General features: G+C 37.7%; 1 protein-coding gene across 4 annotated transcripts in view; it reads right to left on the bottom strand.

Moving 5' to 3' along the window:
- EML4 (EMAP like 4) overlaps positions 1-21,444 on the bottom strand; it is a 146,346-nt gene that overhangs the window by 32,129 nt on the left and 92,773 nt on the right. For 2 of the 4 annotated variants that reach the window (XM_053938095.1, XM_053938094.1), the window contains exons 4-8: positions 21,035-21,208; positions 18,806-18,925; positions 15,744-15,769; positions 15,269-15,301; positions 4,113-4,236 (exon numbers count right to left, since the gene is read on the bottom strand). In XM_053938095.1, the coding sequence (XP_053794070.1) occupies positions 4,113-4,236; positions 15,269-15,301; positions 15,744-15,769; positions 18,806-18,925; positions 21,035-21,208 (477 nt within the window). The remainder of the gene's footprint in view (positions 1-4,112; positions 4,237-15,268; positions 15,302-15,743; positions 15,770-18,805; positions 18,926-21,034; positions 21,209-21,444) is intronic. The other 2 variants (XM_053938097.1, XM_053938098.1) reach the window with 2 other exon arrangements.

The following is a 21,444-nucleotide window of genomic DNA, read 5'->3' as shown; positions in this document are numbered from 1 at the left end:
GGACGAGCTTTGGTTGGCACTGATCAAATGTTATTACAACTCGTTATTTCTATGGAACAGGTGCAGTTCTCCTCCTCTAGACTATTAATGTGGCTGCCTGCCTATATTTCAGTTCCCTGGGTCACCAGGAACAATTAACATCATAACTCAGACTTTAACATCTAACTGTGTAGCCCCAAAAATATTATTTTCCTGTTATGTCATGCACTTTAGAAAGCTTTCCACTTCACTGCCAAGTAATACACCTGCAACAGCAAGAAAAAGATGGGAAACACATTAAGCAACTTCAGCTAAAGGATTCCAGCTTCAGATTCTGGTTAATAAGGTAAATAAAAGGAAGTGAAAGGCCCATGTGGAGAAAGCTGGATAGATGAAGATGGCCCTTTCTCATAAATGAAGGCAGGTGCAGTAGTTCAGGTTTGGGACTATCTAAACTGGTATCTCCTAATCTCTATTCTCCATGAAAAAGGGCCACCTTTCTATCAAAAATAGCACAGGACCCCCAAAAACACCCCACTACACTACCCCACTATCCTTCTTCTTCTGCAGTGCCACCAGACCAGAGGAACACTTGCAAAACTAAACACATGCTGTAGCTAAACAATAGTTCAAAGAGAGACACTGCATTCAGCTGTTAACTAAATCCCTTTGGAGTGTGGAAAACAAAACAGATCCATATCTTGCTCCCTTCCCTTTAGCAGGGAAGAACACAAAGGTCTGCTCTCTGAAGCAGAGATTATTCACTGGCTTGCTAAACCAACAATATCCAGAGCAATGCTGGTACAACACAATGCTGAGGGCAGAAAAAAAGGATGCCTCTGCTTCTCCTCCATTACTATTTACTTCCCCACTCGATTTTCTTCTTTTAAACACTCATGGAACTAAAAGAAACCCCCAGAATGGCCTTTTATAAAAAAATAACAAACCAAACAACTGAACTTTCAAAAGCAATGGGCTACAAACCAATGAAAATATTTTTTCTATCCTAAAGCATTAAGAAAGCTATTTTAAATACCTTCTCAGAGGAGAGAGGCAGATTTTGCTCATCTGCTGTACACAATAGGGAATGTATTGATAAGGATTTAGTAAGATTGACATCTTTGAACAATCATCCTAGAAGAGTATTAACGATTTACACAAACATGTCTTGCTAAAGCAGAAGTCCTCCATGCTTAGCCAAGCTAGAGCTAAATACTTTGGCACCCACTGCTGAGCTCTGACATTCGTGAGCTGTGAGAAAAAAAAAAAAATTACATTTTCTCAGTACCATCCTTTCTTTTATGCCTCCTACAAAATAAAGTACCAAAGAGTGACTGCATTTTCTATAAGCACATTTTTTACAAAAACGTAAAAGGAACCACCTGTTTTGTGGAACAATTTTTTTTGCTTTCTTCATTCTCCATCCCAGATTATCTTGAGTGAAAAAAAGAGGGGCTGTTGTTCCACAGCATTTCTTTCCTGCTCCACACATGCAGAACAAAGCAGCACATACAGTGCAACACAGTTAATGCAATAATTGACTGTGTCTCTTCAGAAGAAGGGGTGACACAACTTTGACGCTTGATTTCCACTGAATTTCAATGTTAATATTTCAGTGAAACTGACTATTAAACCTGGGAAATTGAGAGATAGTTGCCTTGATATTGTGATTATTTCTTACCAATTACAAGGACTGTTTTGTCACAACATTCAATATGTTTAAGTTTTGGGGGCTTTTTGCTTGTTTGTTTGTTTTAACTGGCTAAAAATAGCTACTACCCTCCATGAAAAGTGATCTATCATATACCAGATTTCAGCAGTATATTTACCACTGTCTTCAATTATTCTTAGAAAGAAGAGCACTACTGCTAAAAATAATCTCATAAAATGGAGTCTGAAATACCCTCCTGAAACTGAGCTCCTATACACTGGGAGAAAGAATCTACAAAGTCACTGTCAAAAGCTGCACTGACTGTGACCTCTGAAGCTACTAAATAAGCCAATTTTGCTATTACTAGGAATGTCAGATATGCTTTAACCAGTTTTAAAGTGCAGTAGCGAAGATTGCAGTACAAAGCAGGGATACTCAAACTAAATTATTCAGCTTAAATGACATCACTCAGGAACCAGACACAGTCAAAAGCTCAGACTCCCCCAAGGCTTTACCTTGTCAAGCAGCTTTGGCATTTCTTCAAATGACAATCATCTGCAAGGTAGACAAAAGCAAAGTTTCCCTATTTGAATCTACAGTACAGAGTATCAGGAGCTGAATAAATCGAAAGGAAACATCTAAAAAGGAGATCCCTGTCACCTCCCAAATGAACCAATAAACCAAAAAAACCCACCCCAATAATCTGCCTGTTGTTTCCTTGCAGTTGGTCATAGTTGACCAGCATGTTCCAAAAGAGTAATAACAAAGGAAAACCCAATTTAAAAAATCATCCAGAAGGCAGGAGAATTAGAAGAATTCAAAACAAAACCTATGAATGGAACTATTCAACACTCAGTAGAGCTTTCAGGTGACATCAGTAAAATACTGACATTAGTAAAATACTCAGTAAATCATTGTCCCCATGACCTTTTAATAAGGTGTACAGGGTTCAGTTTGCCATCATATTTGCAAGACACAGCTGCCTTGCAGATTTGTTCCCCTTGCTAAACCTAAGCATAAAGCAGAACGTCTGCTGCTGCTGCATTTTCCAAACTGAACAAATTCATAGAGACCAATATTTAGTCCTCATAAATTTTACTGCCTTTTCCTCATTTTCTTCACCTTTCCATCTAAAAGATACCCTGCACTCAAAAATATAGTGGTCTGATTTGGGATGATGTTTCCCTTGACAGATTCCAAAACATATGGACAGTTTCTTTCAACTAGATTTATTTAACTTTCATTAGACCTCAGCAGCCGACTGGTTTAACCTGAACTTAAGGTTCTTGGACATTAAATGTGTCCACACTGGGATTTGCACCTACTTAACTGAGGGTGTGATTTCATGATCAGTTTTCATCAGTCCAAACAGCTCACTGATGCTGGAAAAGTCGAGCTGATGTTCCTCCACTATGCCAGTTCCAGTCCTTGCATGTTTGTGAGGCAAAACAAACTAACATATTGGTCCTGCTTGAAAATTAACTTCACAAAAAGAGGTTACATTTCAGCCAGATCACTGACTGACTCAATTCACTCCACAGTCATGAGTACCAGCATCAGCAACCAAGAGCTGTGATGGTTGGAAAATTGGGTATCACAGTTTTACAAAGCATGTATAAAAACTCTGTTTTCCTTCCAGTCGGACTTTAATCCGAAACTTTCTTCCTGACATATGGCAGCGTATCATCAACATTGCTAAAAAAAATCTTCCTGCTTTCAGCAACGTCAGAGTATCAAACTTCAGATTACTACAACAACTCAAGAGCTGACTTGACATTTTATTTTACTGAAGTACGAAGAAAGTTACTTACACAATCACAGCTTACTGGGAAAATCTGCAGAGATGGGAGGGAGACAGGAAAACCCAAACATGTGCAAAAGCACATCTCTTAAAATGAACTTAATGGCTGATCTAGTAAACTTGGAGAATTTTCATCAGCGACACACCTACTCAGTTCTTCAGAATTTAGTGCATTTAATACAAACTAGGTTCCAAGAAATTAACTGTTTCATTTTGGAGCTGAAATACAGGAGCAATGCAAAGGGTGGCTGCTTCTCCAATCCTCACTTCATACGAAAGGACACAAACTCAACATCTTCCATAGCTGAAAACAAACTATTCATGAAGCAAAGCCTACATTAATATAGTGGGAGGTAAAGGAGGACATTTTTCAAATTCTGTAACTTTCCAAAGATGCTTTCTTTTGCACTAAATATAAATCAGTTAATAAATTATAATTAGTGTCAACAGCAAAACAAACAAAGAAAAAGTACAGTATTTCTGTACCTATGTAGTCTTCCATTTAAAGTTGTACTATACAGGAGTTACAAACCATTTCCATTGTTATATTAATTTGAACATTTTCTTTCACCTTTTAATTTTTACCTCTTAACAGAGAAAAGACAAGACTGGATTCCAAAAGGGAAAAATGCAAGACAAGACAAAAAGGGAACAGTGAGTAGTTATTGGTATTAAGGATACACCCACTCCAGTTTTAACTTTTCAGGAGGCAGCTCTGTCCTAATATCATCATAGTTTTCTACATCAGAAGGAATGAACATTGTGATTGGTCGGCCTCGCATGAACATCTTGATATATTCTCCCTCTGTTGAAACAAAAAGACACATTAATCATGTGGCAAGTTTACACAAAAGAAACCAGTAACAAGCACAGAGATGCGAATCACACTGGTTATATAACAATTATTTTTGAAATGTGAGCTTGGTAAAGGCCCAGATTTTTTTTTTTAATGGAACATTAAATGCACACAGAACAAGCGTTAGTTGAATTTGTGATAGAGCAGACTGAGCATGTAGCATTTTAGACATGCAAGTTAAGTTGTAAAGGCAAAATTCAAATTCAAATCTGAAACTGAATAAATAATTAGTCATAGCATTACAGAATGAGGTGTTTCAGGTTGAAAAGGACCTGAGGAGGTGTCTTAAGTCCAACCTCTGCCTGATTCCAAAGAACATCCCTCCAAAGGTTCTGAAGTCTTTTTCAGATCCTCTGGAAGGATGGCGTGTTTGGACACAGCTCCTTCCTGCGGCTCATTTCGAACCCCAGGAATTGGACATCTTTGGGTCAACAAGAATGAAATTCTTGAGAGGCATGAACCTCTGCCTGGCCATGAGGCCAGATTATGTTCCTCAGGCTTTTGCCTAATCCAAATTTGAAAAACTCCTAGGATGGAGATGGCACAGCCTCTCCTAGCACCTGACAGCACCTCGGGGGCCTTTTCCATAGAGCTTGCTTCCTGCAGCCCCTCTGTTCCTACACTGTGTTTTTGCCAGAGACGCTTCTTTTCCATGGTTGCAGGACTTGGTATTTGTCTCTGCTTAATTAATGAGGCTCCCACAAGCCCTTCTCCCCAGCACAGCCACTGGGCCCCCAGTCTGCTGTCACTGCAAACCTGAGAGTGCCTTATGTCACCTACCTCAGGCCATTGCTAGAGATTATGAGCAGGGCAGTGCTAGACCAGAATCCTGCAGACTCCATGTGTCACCTACTGGCCACCAGGTACAGTATGACCCATTAACCACAACCCTCCCAGGCCAACTCTCCAATTGGTTCTTTCCCCACCCAGCCGCCCACCTTTCCAAATCCTAGCAGCCAAGCTAAGGCACGAGGACACCACAGGAAAAAGTGTCAAGAGCTTTGCAGATTAATATAATCAAGAATTATATATCATCACAAATGAACACAGCAACTTGTCTTATTATGCATTGTATCCTGAAGAATGGAAAAAAGCAATAGCTCAGAATGACTCCAGCTAATACTGCCTACAGCTGTGACAAGACACGTGTATATCATCTCTGTGGGACTCCGAGCACTTCACAAGCCTTTAGGAGTTCCTTTTCAAGGAATATGAGCTTGCCTACCACCAGGGAAAATTACAGTTCCATTTCAAAAAGAACTGATGACAAAGAGCCAAATATTCCTCTAACTTTCCATCAATGAAGTAGTAACTTTTTATTGCTCTTCAACTTCATTAGTAATTAATATCCATTTATAGCATATATCTTAACCAAAGTAATATAATATTCTGCTGTGAATTTGGAACACTGACACTTTTTTATGAGTGGGGGTTTGAAAATTGTAGCAGACACAATTCAACCAAAAATTTGGTCTGAACTCGGAGTTCAAATCAAAATTTGAATAGTTGAGTAGAAGTGGAGTTGAGTAGAAGAACAGCTGTAAATTAACAATATGATATTAAGAAATCTCTAATCACATTTGACGCAGCAAACATTAAGATCTAAAATTAAGACTTTTAAACAATTACTTTAGTACTTCTTTAAGAAACATGAAACAGACTTCCCTACAATCCTCAAGGAATGCTTGGAAATATTTCTCCAATTAAGCATAAGATTAATACTCAGACTGCATGATTGTGCAATCTATGTTTGGCATTCCCTAAAACATCTGAAATTGAAATTATGAGAAACTCAGACTTATTTCCACAGAATCATAGCTTAACAGCTCAAGTCAAACTCGGATCCAAAAAGGCAAAAGAAACCAGGTCAATATCCGTAATAATTGAACAATTTAAAACTAACACATATATAAAGGTTTCTTATTATTTAGCATATTAATACAATGAAAGTTGAGCCATAGAAGTCCAGTACAAAAGGAGCAAATATTAAAAAGATGAAAAACAGTTGTCTTGCTTCTTTCCAAGAAAAAACATGGATCCTTTGAACAAGAACCCCATGAGTCTCTCCACTGAGAACAGTAGAAAACCTGTCTCAAATAAAATAAAAAGGAACAAAGAAAATCACTCCCTGGTAGCTAAATTAGACCCAACAGTTATTTTATCACATGTGCATTGCTTAATTGCATTGCTAAGAAAAGCTAAAGATTTGAGCTGTCACTAGTTTGAAATAAATGTTTAGATAATTATTCCAAACTAGTACCATGTCTCATTTATCCACCAATATATTTTTATAGTATGTATATTCAGAGATAAAATAACTCTGGCCAAACATACGAGTAATGTATTAACAATGACCTTTCTATTAAAATCTGGCACCGACAGTCTTATAAATTAAAGCCTGAGGGTATTTACAAAAGACCGCTCATTGTTAATCTACAAATTCTTGATTTAACACTGAGCTTGACACTTCTGGTTCCACAAGATCAGTGCAAAATGACATCACAAATTTAGGATCAAATTTCTCACTGTTGTTTAGAACAGAGGAGACAACCTGCAATTGAAATTTTTATGGATGGAGGCAGTTGCACCTGTTGGACTCTGCAGATGACAGGCATGAAGAGTCCAAGAGGAATTCAGTCAAGCCTCTGGCAGAAGAGGCTCTCCTGGAGCTCAGGGAAAAGAATATCTAGAGGGCATTCAGATACAAATTAGCTCTCTGAAGTTTCCCATTAAAGAAAGAACATTTTTTTTAACTTTATTAACTAGCTGTATTTACTCAAGATTACCTTTGAAAATACATATTTAAAACACTTGTTAGAAAGACACAGGCTAGGTAAAACTTGACTAAGCCTCTTTGTCAAGAGGCAGAAGGATTAGAAAAAGAGACAACCCATTGAAAGATTTTTTTTTGTCTGAGACTGTAAATTTCCTTTTGTTAGAATAACCTGTAGGGCAGATATAATATTAATGTAAAAATCTTTTGAAATACTAGAGGGGATGACAGCATATCAACACCATTCTCAAGCAGCAGTTAATTGCCTGAGGCCAAATTCTTGTATTTGCAAGTTAAGAAAATCAGTGATTTAACACTTTCATACTATACTTGTTCAACTGAATGATCAAGAGCATTAGACTACAATCCTTTCCTGCAGCCTCAGAATTTTCCAATACAATGCAGCATGTCTAGACTTTTATTTCCTTCTTTTGGGAAAAAAGAGCCTTGGTCATATTATGACAGATATGTATGTAAGGGATGACAAGGGACAAAAAGTCAAAACTTCTAAAGAGAGTGGGTGAAAAGCTCACTAAATTCCAACCAACAAAAACTCCTAGACAATTCTGGTATCTACCAGCTTAAAAACACTAGGTATGCACGTAGAAATATTTTGTTCCATATAAAGAGATGTTCAGATCCCAGTATCCACTGAGCAGAAGCATCTGGGGAAGGTGAGGCTAGAAGGTGAGGCTGGGGAATGTGTGTGGAAAGGGCCAGGAGGGCATATCATGAAGAATCCTTGGCACTTGCTATGTCTGCAATTGCAGGCATCTTATAAATCCTTTCAAATATGGATCAAACCAACCGAAAAGCACAGTTGAGGCCTTGCAGGTAGCACACCCAGGTGCTGTGGATTATCCACAGCATGCAATAAATAACAGCTCAGGGCCAGAATTGCTACAAAAGGTAGCACCAAGCGGCTGCAGCACCCTGGCTCCAGGGGCCAGCTCTTCAGGGGGAACAGCTGTAGCTGCTTTTTGTGCAGCTTTGAGCTCAAATTCACAGCCCTTACCAAACTCTGTTTGGCTCCACAATATTTCACCTCTGGAGCCTCAACAATCTCTTTACGCAAGTGCCACAGAACACAAGATCAGCGCTCCTGATTTATACTCCCAGGACTGGCTCAGGCTTATTAGCCCCACTAGCAGCCCTCTGGGTGTGCTGGACCTAAGCAGACTCCAAGCAGGTCTTGGCTCTCTGTGGGTTCCTCAGAGGTTTGGGGAAATTATTAACTCAGCCCCAAAGACACAGAAGCACTTAATTTGACTAAAATGTGGCCCCAGTCAGCTGAAGTGACACAAAACACTGCTCAGAAGGAGAGACACCAAGAGAGAAGTCAGGATATGGTGAAGGCACATCTAAAGGTAGCCTTGAACACTGTTCAGTCATGTGGCTTTGCAAATTAATGCAAATTAATGTAATGAGCTGGAGGAACATCATGTCTTGGCTCGGCTCAGCCTAGTCCAGCCTGACAGATATCAAAAATGCCCCCCCCCTCCAGTGCACTCTCTCTGCTTGCATTGATGTTTTTTACTGTGCAGAGTACTGTTGCACCTGCTTCGGAGAGCAAAAGCCTTGGCTGTCACTGAGAAAGACACAAACACAGTGCTGATTTCAGAACAGCATCCAAAAGCTTCCTCCTACTACTAGCTGGGAACTTCTCAACTTCCAGGTGACAATAACACAAGGCCAGGTTGTTTTCTTTCTATGTGTCTGTGACAGCATGGCTGCTTCAGCACAAGTCTGCCCATCTCCTGTCAGAAAGTGAATTGGGTGAGCATGAAAACAGCAATCCTCCAAGACTTCATATTCTGAAAAAATAAAAACATCCAGCTATTTAACTCTCTTTTTGTATAATAAGGGTTTAGCCTGTCTCTACAGCACAACAAAACTTACGCTTTATGGTTATGGGTGCATGCAGTATTACAGAGGAGAACCTAAAAGGGTTTTGATGCATTAACACTTTCCACAAGGTCTCTATCTCCATTAGAATTACTTCTAATACATCCTGGGACTGCATATGTATTAGCAAAATAAGTGAGTGGTTCAATCTTCATACAATTAAGTGGCATGTTATAGCCCTTTCCCCTACTATTTAATTCTGGCAAGCAGATGTTTATAGCTAGAACACTGTCAGCAACTCCTGCATGAATAATTTAATTTTTTTTATACTACTCGAGCCTCAGGAACATCTAGGTCTTACGGTATTAAAATCTCAGCTTCCAACTCTATCAGTCTGGCCTCTCAGCTTTGTGTCTCAAGTGAAATTTCAGTGTTTCTACTTTCCTGTGTTAAGTTCATTAGTGCAAACACTAAGCCAAATAGATCCCAGCAGGCTGGAAGCAGATGTTAGCAATTAAAGTACCTACAGCAAGTTCTTTGAAACTTTACAGCCTGACAGAGAAGAAAGGAATAAATATGTTGGTGAAACAAGGTGCTGCTAGTGAGAGGGAGCACCAGAAGCCTGCCTGACCTGCAAGGAAATGAGTGCATCTTCTCTGACAGTCACTGTAATCCAGCATAGTTACCTTGCATGCAAGGAACCCGTTGATAAGGCATGGCAATCCAGGACTGACTAAAACTACGGGCAAATAAAATCTGCAAAATAATAGTGAACTGACTGAAAGTTTTCTGCAAAGTCTCCTTGTACCAAGAGCAGATTCCCACTAGCGTGAATAAGCTCTCAATCAGGCCTTATAAAAAAAAGTTGAAGAAATAAGAAAAAGCAGCTCAATAACATTAAAATTAAACTTCCGACAATTTCTATTAATTCACCTTTGGAAGAAAGTTTAAACCCAGCAAATCAGGGAAAGCAAGATGGAAGGTAAGGCCAATGAAAAACCCTTCAAGTGATAACAGAGAGCAAAGATACTGCAATACAGACCATCTGAAAGGCTGAAATTAGTGCTTCCATGAAGCCAGAACAGAAAGACTCATGCAATGGCACTTAAGAAATTTACTACTTTCCCTGAATCATATTCTTAGGGGAATATGAAAGGCTTGCAAAGGAAAATAATAAAAATAATAGGAAAGGAGGAGAAAAAAAAAAGATCAAAGAAGTCTTTGTAGATTAACTCAGACGTATCTAGGGCAAAAAGCAATTCAGAAGACATGAAAGCTACTATTCAGACACTTCAGAAATCTGAAGACAGCGACACTACAAAATCCTCCTGTTTTCCAAAAAACATGCTGCAAAAAGAAATCAGCAAGTAGTTTTGCAGAGGCATGTGACAAACTTTCGCTCTCAATTAATGATATCTTCAACAAGACTGGACACAATATTAGAGAATGTATTTTATATTACACTATTCCTCATTAGACAAGACACTAAGGTAGCCCCACAAGTCTGTGCTGTAATTAACTGCTCTTCAGCTAGTAAGTGTGTACATAATGGGATGTCTAATGAGCAAACAGCAGATTATATATATACACACACAAGTTTAGTTCTAAAGGAATTATTACAGTAATTTTGCAAATTATTACTACATATTTTTCAGTAGGTCCCACCCCATCCAGTTTGAAAGCTCAACATGGGCTGGTGCATTAAAACCCCAGGTCAGTTCTATTTGTGTGTAGCAGCACCCTAAAGTGATTTACAAAAGACTCCAGCTAGCTTGGCCATGCAGAATACTCTAATAATATACAATAAACTACCACATCCAGGGTACATTTATTAATCTGTCTTCACCTTCTAGTTGCTTGACCAGTGAAGCTATGCTTTTTGGAACTACAAATAGCTTCTTTCCCACAAGCCTCCTGCTTTCAGGCCTGTGTCCAAGAACTCTGCAGGGCCACTAACCTGAGGGACAAGAGCTTGGAAGCCTGTTTCTAATTTAAACCAGTGCTAACAGCACAGAGACAAATAACCAAATTCAGCCACCAAGCCCAGACCGTTACATTCAACCTTACACTGGAATTAACATGTGCCTGCAGGTCTGCCATCTCTCACCCCAAGCTATTATGTGCCAATGCCTGCTGAACTTGACAGACAGACATGCACTGTTGTTACAGAGCCCTGGTGCAATGCCAGCCAAGCAGTCAAATACAATAGATGAGATGAGAGACTTGCCCTGATTTGGAATGATTTTACAGCTTTGCTTTGAAATTTCTTAAGAGATCTTGGGTTATTAATTTGACATAATCTGATAAGTGAACTTTGCTTTTTCATTTATTGGGTGACATAATGAATCTAGGTATTAACAACAGTTACCATTAGCACTGAAATAATCAAAATTTAATATTAAACACTAGCTTTTTATAAAAAAAAAAGAAAAAGACTGAACAAGGAATACTGGACAAAAACAAGCTCAATAAGACTCTATCTAAGTGTTTCCTGCTTAAATTATAGAATCCTGACTTCACCAAGAATCAGTGATAAAAACTCCCAAGTACACAAATTGGTTTTGCGACAGTATTGATTGTTTTTAATAATATGCACTGTGCCTGAACAAGAGCGAGAAGCCCAATAATGATACATAGGGGTCTCCACTTGCTCTCAAGTACAGGAGCACCTTCAGCAACCGTCTGATACAAAATCACTGTCTGATGAGAAAGCAGTCTGAGGTAGCCACTGAATTTTGCACTCTCTGCAGACAGCACACATTGTCTGCAGGGTACATTTTTTCCATTGTGTGCTCCACAATTGCTCTGTCTGTGAAGCTAAAACTATAACACAGTAACAAAACTAACAGAAGAAAAAGTACTGGAAACTAAAAAAGCACAATTTAAAAAAAAAAACAACCAAAAAACTTAGGAATGCAGTGCATGTTTTTCATTAATTCTTTCACATATGGTTTTTATTGCCATTCAAAAAGTTTAAGTGTCTCTTATTACTTTATAATAAGTGAACAAGTGATTCATATATGGAGCTGCTATCACTGAAAACCAAACCTAAACACACAATTTTGGGGAAATAAATTACCTTTTATCTCAAAATAAGCCAGGTCTTTAACTTCTGGGTATAAAAATATGAGTGCCTTATGAGTAATACTTTAAAAAATGTTTCTGCTGAAGTGAGAAGCAAGATGGCTTTAATAGGGAATTATAAACACCTGCTGGTAAAGAATTTAAAAGAGTAACTTTAGTTAGGGTCTTTTTAAGGCTGTAGTAAGCACCTGCTCATTTCACCCATAGCTTTATTGGATTTTCACAGAATTTTAGTACTGGATTTTACTGTAAAAAGGCTGGTGGTTTACAAGGACAAACAAACAAACTGACCCTATGACCTCTGCTGTAGCACATAACCAGAAGCATAAAGCTCAGGACTAACCTTACTTGAAGTATATGCAATTCAACCCAAGCAGGAGAGATAAAGGCACTGAGGGAACAAAACTGGGTACTGAGAAGGTATGAGATAACACTGCAACACTTGTGGCTTTGGCACAGAGATAAACCAAAGAAAACCAAGTGGCTGCCCACAAGGCAGCTGCAGGCTGTGGTTCCCCATGCTGCTGACATTTACATGCAACACTCTCTGGGGGACTCCACACCAAGCCAAAGCCAATTCCGACACCACAGCTAATGCCTTTCACTGCTGAAGCTCATCTACAACTCCTACTTGCTCCTCAAGTCTTTCACTTTAATAGCTAATACCGGCACCAACAGAAACCACAATGAATCTACACAGAGTATCAGAAGACAGACGTAATTGCAGTATCTTCTGCTGCTAGAAAAATTACATTCCAAGAGCTAAGCATGCAAAAATGTATTCATCTGTATTTTGTGGTACTATACCATACCAACATTTCAAAGCTGTTTTTTTATTAGCTAAATCAAAAAAGGAAACAAAGTGATTCCAGGATGTTCAAAGCAACAAAAAATTGCCATCTTCCATCCCATTACACTATGCAAACACCTTCTGCTATGAAAATCTGCAATTTCACAATGATTCCAAACTTATGTGTGTATAAAAACACTGATGTATTTTTACTGTAGATTTGCTTTGAAGCTTGACAGTTTGCACACCAGCAGTCTTCCCAAGAGCCTCCTTCACAGAATTTCTAGGTCTAGGAAGCACATGGATGCAATCCTTAAGGGAGATGAGTGCTGGGAGCATACGCAGTGTTTTACACACAGCTCAATGAAATGAACAGCTCAGGGGAGCTCCTGTAACTTAATTAAGACTGTGCTAGAGACTGCTCACCCCTAGAGGCAAAGGCTGGCAAGCCACAAAGCAGCATTAAAGCAGCTGTAACTTTTTGTGCCCTTGCCTTCCAGAACAGGAAGTTTCTGTATGAACACTATGAGCAAGGGCAACTCTTTATCCCACCCTATCCAAGACAACACTGTCCAAGTCCATGGAATTTACCTCAGAAACATGATGCTGTCTGTGCAACGCTTCAGCTTCCTGACTAGTTTGGTCAAGGTGCCAACTGAACATTTGAACATTCTTTTACTTATGTGGCAACTGTCAAGTAGAAAACAGGCTAAAGTCATCTGTCCTGATGGAAAAGTGACCAAGTATTACTAAGCTTATACTGGGAAGGATGGGCAAACCTGCTGCAACAACAGCAGCAACAGCAACCTACACAGGCTTTCTTCTGTGGCAGCAAACACAACATAAAAGCTAACAGTCTCACACATACAGACATACTCTAAAACCTGTCAAAAATACATTCAATTGTCCATATTTAAAAAAAAAAAACCAACAAAAAAAAAAACAAACAACTTTGAATCTTCTAATTGTATCTGTATCTATGTTAGAGACAGAATTACATTTTGCCACTCCATGTGTTTAAAATGGAGCTAATGCATTTTCTGTGACAAGACTTTCCCTCCACCTCCCATATATGTGGGGCCCTGTTATCTGCATCATATTTCTCTTTGATTCCAGTTAGGGTCAGGACAGACTATGGCATGACACACTTGGAATGGGCCCATGCATCACATCCTCTGCACAGTAACACAGAAGATAGGGAACATATCAAGTCCACTGAAGTTACAGCTACTATGAATGAGAGAACTTCAGGATGGTCCATTTTGGGCAGAACAATCGGAGTTCTAGAAGCACATTATAAGAAAATAATTAGTACTGAAGGTATTTTAGCTATATATAACTTGGTTTTGTGAAAAGCTGGTTTTACTAGGAATGTTATTTTTAATATAATAGTTTTATTCAAAAACTTGCAAAGCTAAATTGCAGCTGGTCTGGCCACTACTGATTAGCCTTCCTTTTAGAGTAGCCAGTGTTGCACATATGTACTGTTCCACAGCTGGTGTTAAGCACCATGGCATAATAAAACATTTTTTCTTTGTTCTTGATACTTATTCATTCTCTTTCACACATCTTGTCTCTGAAGATACTTTTGGCAAGCATCAATTCAGAATATTTTTATACTTGTAATTTCTCTGTGAACTAGAAAAAGATAAAGCACTGGATCCAAGCTGATTTTTGCTTTCATTCCAGCAATTCACATATTAACTTTCAAAAAATTGGAGGACTTTTTTTTTTTTTTTGAAGGAGACCAAAAGAAATCAAAGTGTGAATAATGTAAACTTGCTGACAGCACAGAATCTGAAGACTATAGATTTTTTTAATTAGCAGAAAAAAAGCATGAGACAAAACTCCTGTACATAGATCTGTTGTGTACAGCATGCACTTGGGTTACATGCTTTAGTTTTGAAACTGCATGCTTCAGTACAGTTTGCAGGACATTCAAAGCAGAGTAGTTTTGCAACACCAGAAGTGGACTTCTTTTGTTGTCACATCCCACGATGTTCAGAGAGATGGCTCCTTTTCCTGACTGAACAAGCCAGCAGCAGCAGGTAGCCACAGAATGCAAGATGCATTGGTGCAAAGACATACACTTCAAAAGAGACTAATTTTTCATTTCAGGAGACTATTAAAACCTTCAGTCTCTGTTCTTGTCTAATTAGCATTTATATTGGCAAGACAGAAAGCTGAGATAAAACAAATCTTTTAGTTGGCAATTCTTAATACTCTGATGGTCTTAGGCAACAATGCAAGACTTCCATTTGAACACATATTCCTCTCCGATGAAATTATGTGTGCCAAAAACATATTCCCAAATAGTCCCCATACAGATTGCAATGTGCATATGCATATAAATTTCCATGAGAAGAGAGTTAAAATATTAAGAGAATGATTAAGAGACTGATGTTCTTTGATGGTGAAAAGCCAAATAAAAGATTTGTGAGAGTGCTAAATTAGAAGAAAGCGACCAAAGGGCATAGCTTAATTCTTACCTTGGCTGTTTTTTTCACGAGTTGACATTTTTGCTAGTTATGGGACAGAAATAAAATATCTTAAAACTATTTCTAAAGTCTCACTCACATGTGCTTGGATGAAGACTGGCACATAGGTCAAAATTTTAGATTTTTGTTTTTATAACCTCTCTCTATGCACATATACATGGAGAAAATAATTTTTTAGAAAAGGGTTTATTTCACAAAAAATAAATCAAATCCTCCCACCACCCATCTACCAAAAACTAAAGATCCAATCTGATGAGGTATTTCTCCATAATTTTAAAGATTCATATACATGACTGGAGTAACTTTTTGCCAAATGAATTCTTGGAGTTGATTAATGTCATTTTACTTCTAAACCCCTGTGTCATAAGCATATGTCCCAATGTATACATTTACAGGAAATACTATTTAGTCAAAAGCAAATACTTTCAACTTCATCCAGTATTTAAAAATAAATGTTTTTATTTACCTTGGCTGACAATGACATCTTTGTGCCTGTAGGAAAAATTAAAAATATTATCATTAATAATATGCAAAATGCTTATCAAGGCAATACCATCAATTTTTACCCATTACTGCATTTGGCAACCTCATAAGATTCTGTGTACAGTGTAACTGTAGGATATGATGCTCAATAGCTAATATTGATCATTGTAGGGTATTTGTATTCATATGTTATTCTATGCAGCTCACTGTACCTTTCAAGTAACTTATTCTTTGGGCCTATCGTAAGGGCTTCTAAGAATTACTCTTGAAAATCACAAAATAAAAAAAGCTTTTAAAAATAAATTATAGAGGGCATGTTCCTTGTGCACAGAAAATTCCATTTTGAGAGTGAGAACTTGTACTAACCAAATGTTTTAAGCTGGCAAACATCCTCAGTCCTGCATGCAAAGCATTTAACACCTGTCAAAATAAGCTGTCAGCACACAACAGCACAAATTTTTCTAGGAATTAACTCTATTGGAGACATGGATTAAATGTAAGCAAGTTGCAGTTTCACTTAAACCAGATCCCTGCAGCATTACTGGATGTACAACATGAAGTCTTCAACAGAGGGTAGCTGAGACATCTCTCCTTACCAGAGCCAGAAATGAGTTACTCATAAAACTCAGTGATTTTTTTTTTTTTTTTTTTTTTTTTTTTTTTTTTTTTTTTTTTGTGGAAGGGAAGAAATACTAACTTCCAGAATCAGACCTACTTCTTAATAGAACAACACTCCTTGATAAGAGAATGTATTGCATAAAACACCCTCCTGAATTAATTTGAAATTCAGCAGAAAGGTATGAGTGGCATCCAGTATTTTTAGCTGGATGGAGGTCAAATTTTTGTAACAGTGACAAAGGGTCAAGCATATGCATGAGGAAAGTAATCTCTGGCTGTTGGTAGAATCATCCATTACCACACTGCCAAACGAAAAATTTAAAGTGGATTCCCAGCGTTGCCTGAAAACTACTGAATGATGGGCTGCTGTGGGAACCCTCTTACTTCTTACAACCTTATCAGACAGATTTACAGCCCAGCACTGACTTACAGACTGAGCTGCGTAAACAAAGTTCATATCCTGGGCTGATAGTGCAAAGCATATGTAAAACATTTCTGTCCTGGGGCCCACATTAGGGGCTGAATTCTATTCCCTTGCACAAGACCTCCGTAGCTTCAAGCAGATGAAGCCAACGTTTCTAATTGGGAACAATAAATTAAATACAACAATACGTCTTTGCACAATACCAACCAGTTCTTATGGAAACATGGCACACAATGAGAGTAAGAAATTATTTTTAATGTGTGTCCTTGTATGCAAACAGTGCATCTGTTACAAATCTCATCTTAAGAACAAGGGACACAACAATATAACATCCACTATTCAAGCAGGTGATAATCTACAATTCATGTTTATGAACATGAATTGTAGATGTTCAAGTTATGAACAGACAGCCTTCTCTACCAATAATTAAAACTAATCTTTTCTTCTCCATGCTTTTGTTAGATACCTTTTATTCTACATTAGAGACTATAGGAGGGCAACATTTGAGATCTCTCAGAAATAAGCAGAATCACAGAAAAATGAAATAAAATACCTCTATTTTCACCATGTCTCAACCAACATATAAAGTATCAACAAAAGTAAAATCTCTTTTTCACTTTTAGCTAATTTGAAATATGTATTACTGTGAAAGGTATTTTAGCAGCATAGCAAAAACCCCAGCAAAAAAAAAATCAAGGCAGAGGGTTTTGTCATTCCAAAATATTATCCAGCAATGCCATGCTATAATCTAAATTGCCAAAGGGTTTTTAAATTCCAACAGTGAAAACCAATTATAAAAGGAAAGGAAATACTTGCAAAATATGTAACACATAATCCCCTCACACATAGCACTCCACTGCTCTGCAGAACTCTTCAGGCTAAGCATAAAGCTTTTAGTAAATGTGCCGCTATCCACACCCAAGATTAGTTTGTCTTTGTTCTTCTCATTCCCAGGGAAGAAGGAATGCACTTGCACCACTCTTGTCTAGGTATTTGACAGTCTTACATGCAAGCTAAGGAGAGCACTACAGACATAATCATAAAAAACTGGCAATTACCCTGAAAGGTCTGAAGTGCTTTATTTCAGAATGGGATGGGTTTTTGGGTAGTTCTGCCTTGGACCAGTTAAGGGCTATTAGAATGAAGATGAATGCGCAGATCTAGGAATCTACAGACAATACCTAGCTGGAACAATCTGCCAGCACACTGGGGGGGATATAGGCAAAAAGGAGAAGGATCAGTCAAAAAAGATAAATCAAGTGTGTGAATACAAACTGGGAAACCCAACTGGCAGAGAGTACTGAGGACATGAGTGGGTCACAATAGGGGTCAACAGTGTGGGGTTACAGCAAAAAACAAACTCTTGCCCCTGTGCTGAAAGGAGCAGGAGTAACTACTCTGTGCTATTCACCCCCAGAGGCACTGACTGGAGGCCACAAACCAAGAAAACCTGCTGCTGAGGAAGGCCATGAACGGAATGGCTGGCTACAGCACATCACCTGCTGAAAGTGACACTGAAAAAAAGATCCCTGCCTGTCATCTAGAATGTGCAACCAGGAACCTGCTAAACAGTTACATTGAGGGACCTATCTGAAATCATAAAAGTATATTGCTACTACTACAGTCTAATTTGGAAACATATCCTATGTGAATTCCAGAAATTGACTCCAAGGAAATACACTTGCATTTTCAAATCAGCTTTAATTAGGAAAAAAAAAAAGCTGGAAGTTTCACATCACTGGCATTAAGCCATAAAATGTCATAATTCTGCTAATCCAAATGGGCAATATTAAAACTTATTTACACAAGGATTACTTTGTAATAATCTTAAAATTCCATGGGCACCAGGAGCACCAAGCTGGCAGGTTATGTAAGTACTCATAGTAAAAACAAAGATGCAAAAGGTCCTAGCATATACACCAGTAAGTTCACTAGAATTATGTGATTTCATAATATTTTGACTCTCAAGTTCTCTTGCTTTTATGTACCAAACCAATACATACTTGTCTGCATTCTTTGCCACTTTTGATATTAACTTAGATGTTGATGCTACTCTCATCAGCTTGTTACGACTGTCATCTGAACTCTCCCAAGCTTTTTCAACAGTCAAGGATTTCTTTATGCTAGAAGAAACAAAAAAAGTTTTACAATTACAAGATAATAATGTAATAATGTAACAACTGGAACTCGTATGCAAATGGACAGATCAAGCAGCAGGAGACAAAAGCAGAGCTAGATCTTCCTTCAAGCTGCAGCATGAAACAGGGAAAAAAGATTAGTCAAAAAGTTCTAACTGGATGAATGAAAACAATTGAGCAAGACAATTGCCACATGTTTTATCTATTCTTTTCCATTTCCAAATGCTCTTACATAAAGACTTGAACAAAATAACTCTATACTTCATTACTACATCACTAACAAATTACAGTAGTGGAAAAAATGAGGCTAAGTATATATGCCTTAAAGAATAAACTATATTTTAATAAATCAATTAAGTAGATAACAATGTAATTTTTTTTCCCTGATTAACTGTTCATCAGCTTTAGCACATTGATTTTTGAGGCAGAACAGTTCTATCAGATTAAAGTTTCGTATAGAAGCTTTGCAGTTCGCACATACTAAATCACATTAATGGCTTTGATCTTTTTGAAACAAATATATGCAAACTTCTCGCATGAGTAAGACAAGCAAGGTTTGGCGTGATACTCCAGACAATTAAATCCATGAATTCTGACGTAATTTTTCAGCAATCTTATTGCAGCCAATTTACACTAATGGGAACTTGCAAATTTTGCAGTCACTAGTGCAATAATTTCACATGGGCCTTAATCAGAGAATACATGTTCAAAACGTTACCTAGACCAAATTATCCTTCATCAGCTCATTTAGAGTTTGCACATGTCCTGCTAACAGTATCACACTTCATCCTGTCAGAAATGCTTTTTGCAGGAGTTAAATCCTGAAATGCAACCTTAGAGATGGCAAGCTCCTTCTACAGCACCTCAAGAGGCTCAAAGGTCCTGTGACAAACAAGTTAATCAAATCAAGTTAAACCCTAAGGAGACTGAAAAAGGCGTTTATTTTTCCTCACACTGCAAAAGATTAGTAAGCAAGACTTCAGACATTTTTACAAGGGAGATACCAAGCAAGAGAACAACAGGCTGCAAGTTCAGCTTCAGACAACTTACAGGTTTGTGCAAGACATGGAGACAGAGCCTTTATGGAGTGTTATAACATGCACCAGTCAAGTGGAAGTTTAAATATTTACAAGAGCTGTGAATTCAAGCGATGCAAGACAACAATCTTGTGAACCAAACGGGTAAATTTCAGAGTAATGAATTTAATTTACATTTTGTTTCAGTCTCTACATGCCAGAGAGTAAAAAAAAAAAAAAAAAAAAAAAAAAAAAAGTACACCTTCCAAAACGGTAAGGTGACAATTAATTAAAAAAAAAAAAACCATGCCAAGTTCAGAAGCTACCATCCAAATCTTAAAAGCCATTTTCTTGACTTCAAAATGCAATCTAGTATCTCTAAAATGTACCATTTTTCCCCCCCTGTGACTAATTCCCACAAAAATGAGTGGGAAATTAAGAGGCAATCCTAAATAAATGTCTGCATTTACTTAAGTCAAGTAGTTCTATGATCTGGGTATAAAACCAGAAATTCACTCATGTAAAAAATCAAAGTAAGCCATCCTGCAACCTAGCAGGAATTTAAAAGGGAAGGGCCATGAAATAAAAAAATACCAATGAAAACAAAACTGCAGTCACTTTACAGAATAATTTGAGAGCAAAAATTTCTGAACCAAGGGTTGCAATGATACTAGTACTTAAAAAATACTCATATGAGACATAATAATGGCCATGTGGAAAATACATTCCATAATTCAGCTATGTCAGACAAAACCAATGAAGTGTATTTGAAAAAAATCAAGTTAGAGTGATAATTAAATATTTTATAATCATGGCTGATTAGAGGTAATCTACTGTATTAGGATTTTAATCTGAGAACAAAAGAACTCTGTAATCTCAAAAATATATTCAAAGAAAAGCATGCATTTTTATGTATTTGTTCTGCTGCAATGCATTTTGAATGCATCTTCTCTAGCAGAAAAAGTATCCAACCTTAGCTTGATCATGAGATTAGAACTATTTCACATGACTTGTTGTCAAATATGAACTCAGAATCATTACAGTCATTTCTAGTTCTGTACTGTGGTACTGGGAAAACCTTTTAGCTGGAGCAGAACTCTTGCTTTCTGGAGTTTGCCTGTGTGTTTGGAGAGTCTGTGAGGAGGGCTGGGGAGAAGGTGATGCTTGAGTTTGTGCACTTTGATCATTAGAATGAGAGTCCTCTTTTTTTTCTTTTTGTCCTGGAGGTTTTTCCTTCTTTTTTTCTGTACCGCTGTAAAATAAAGTGTAACATAGGGAGGGAAAAAAGAGAACAAGCATATAAATTAGCAAGGTGGGAGAAAATATCCTCTGTGAAAAGATGGGAGAGGCATTTAACAACTTACTATAAACAACCACCAAAAGTACACTTTGATTATTTACTCAACCTCTTCATGTTTGCATTTTGCTGAAATAAGGTTTATCCACTAGTTCCAACAATAAAAAACAGTCAGGGAGACATGGAAGATT

This window comes from Vidua chalybeata, chromosome 3 (genome assembly GCF_026979565.1).
Source record: "Vidua chalybeata isolate OUT-0048 chromosome 3, bVidCha1 merged haplotype, whole genome shotgun sequence".
NCBI classification, from domain to species: Eukaryota; Metazoa; Chordata; class Aves; order Passeriformes; family Viduidae; genus Vidua; species Vidua chalybeata.
This window is presented reverse-complemented; position numbering and strand designations above follow the sequence as displayed.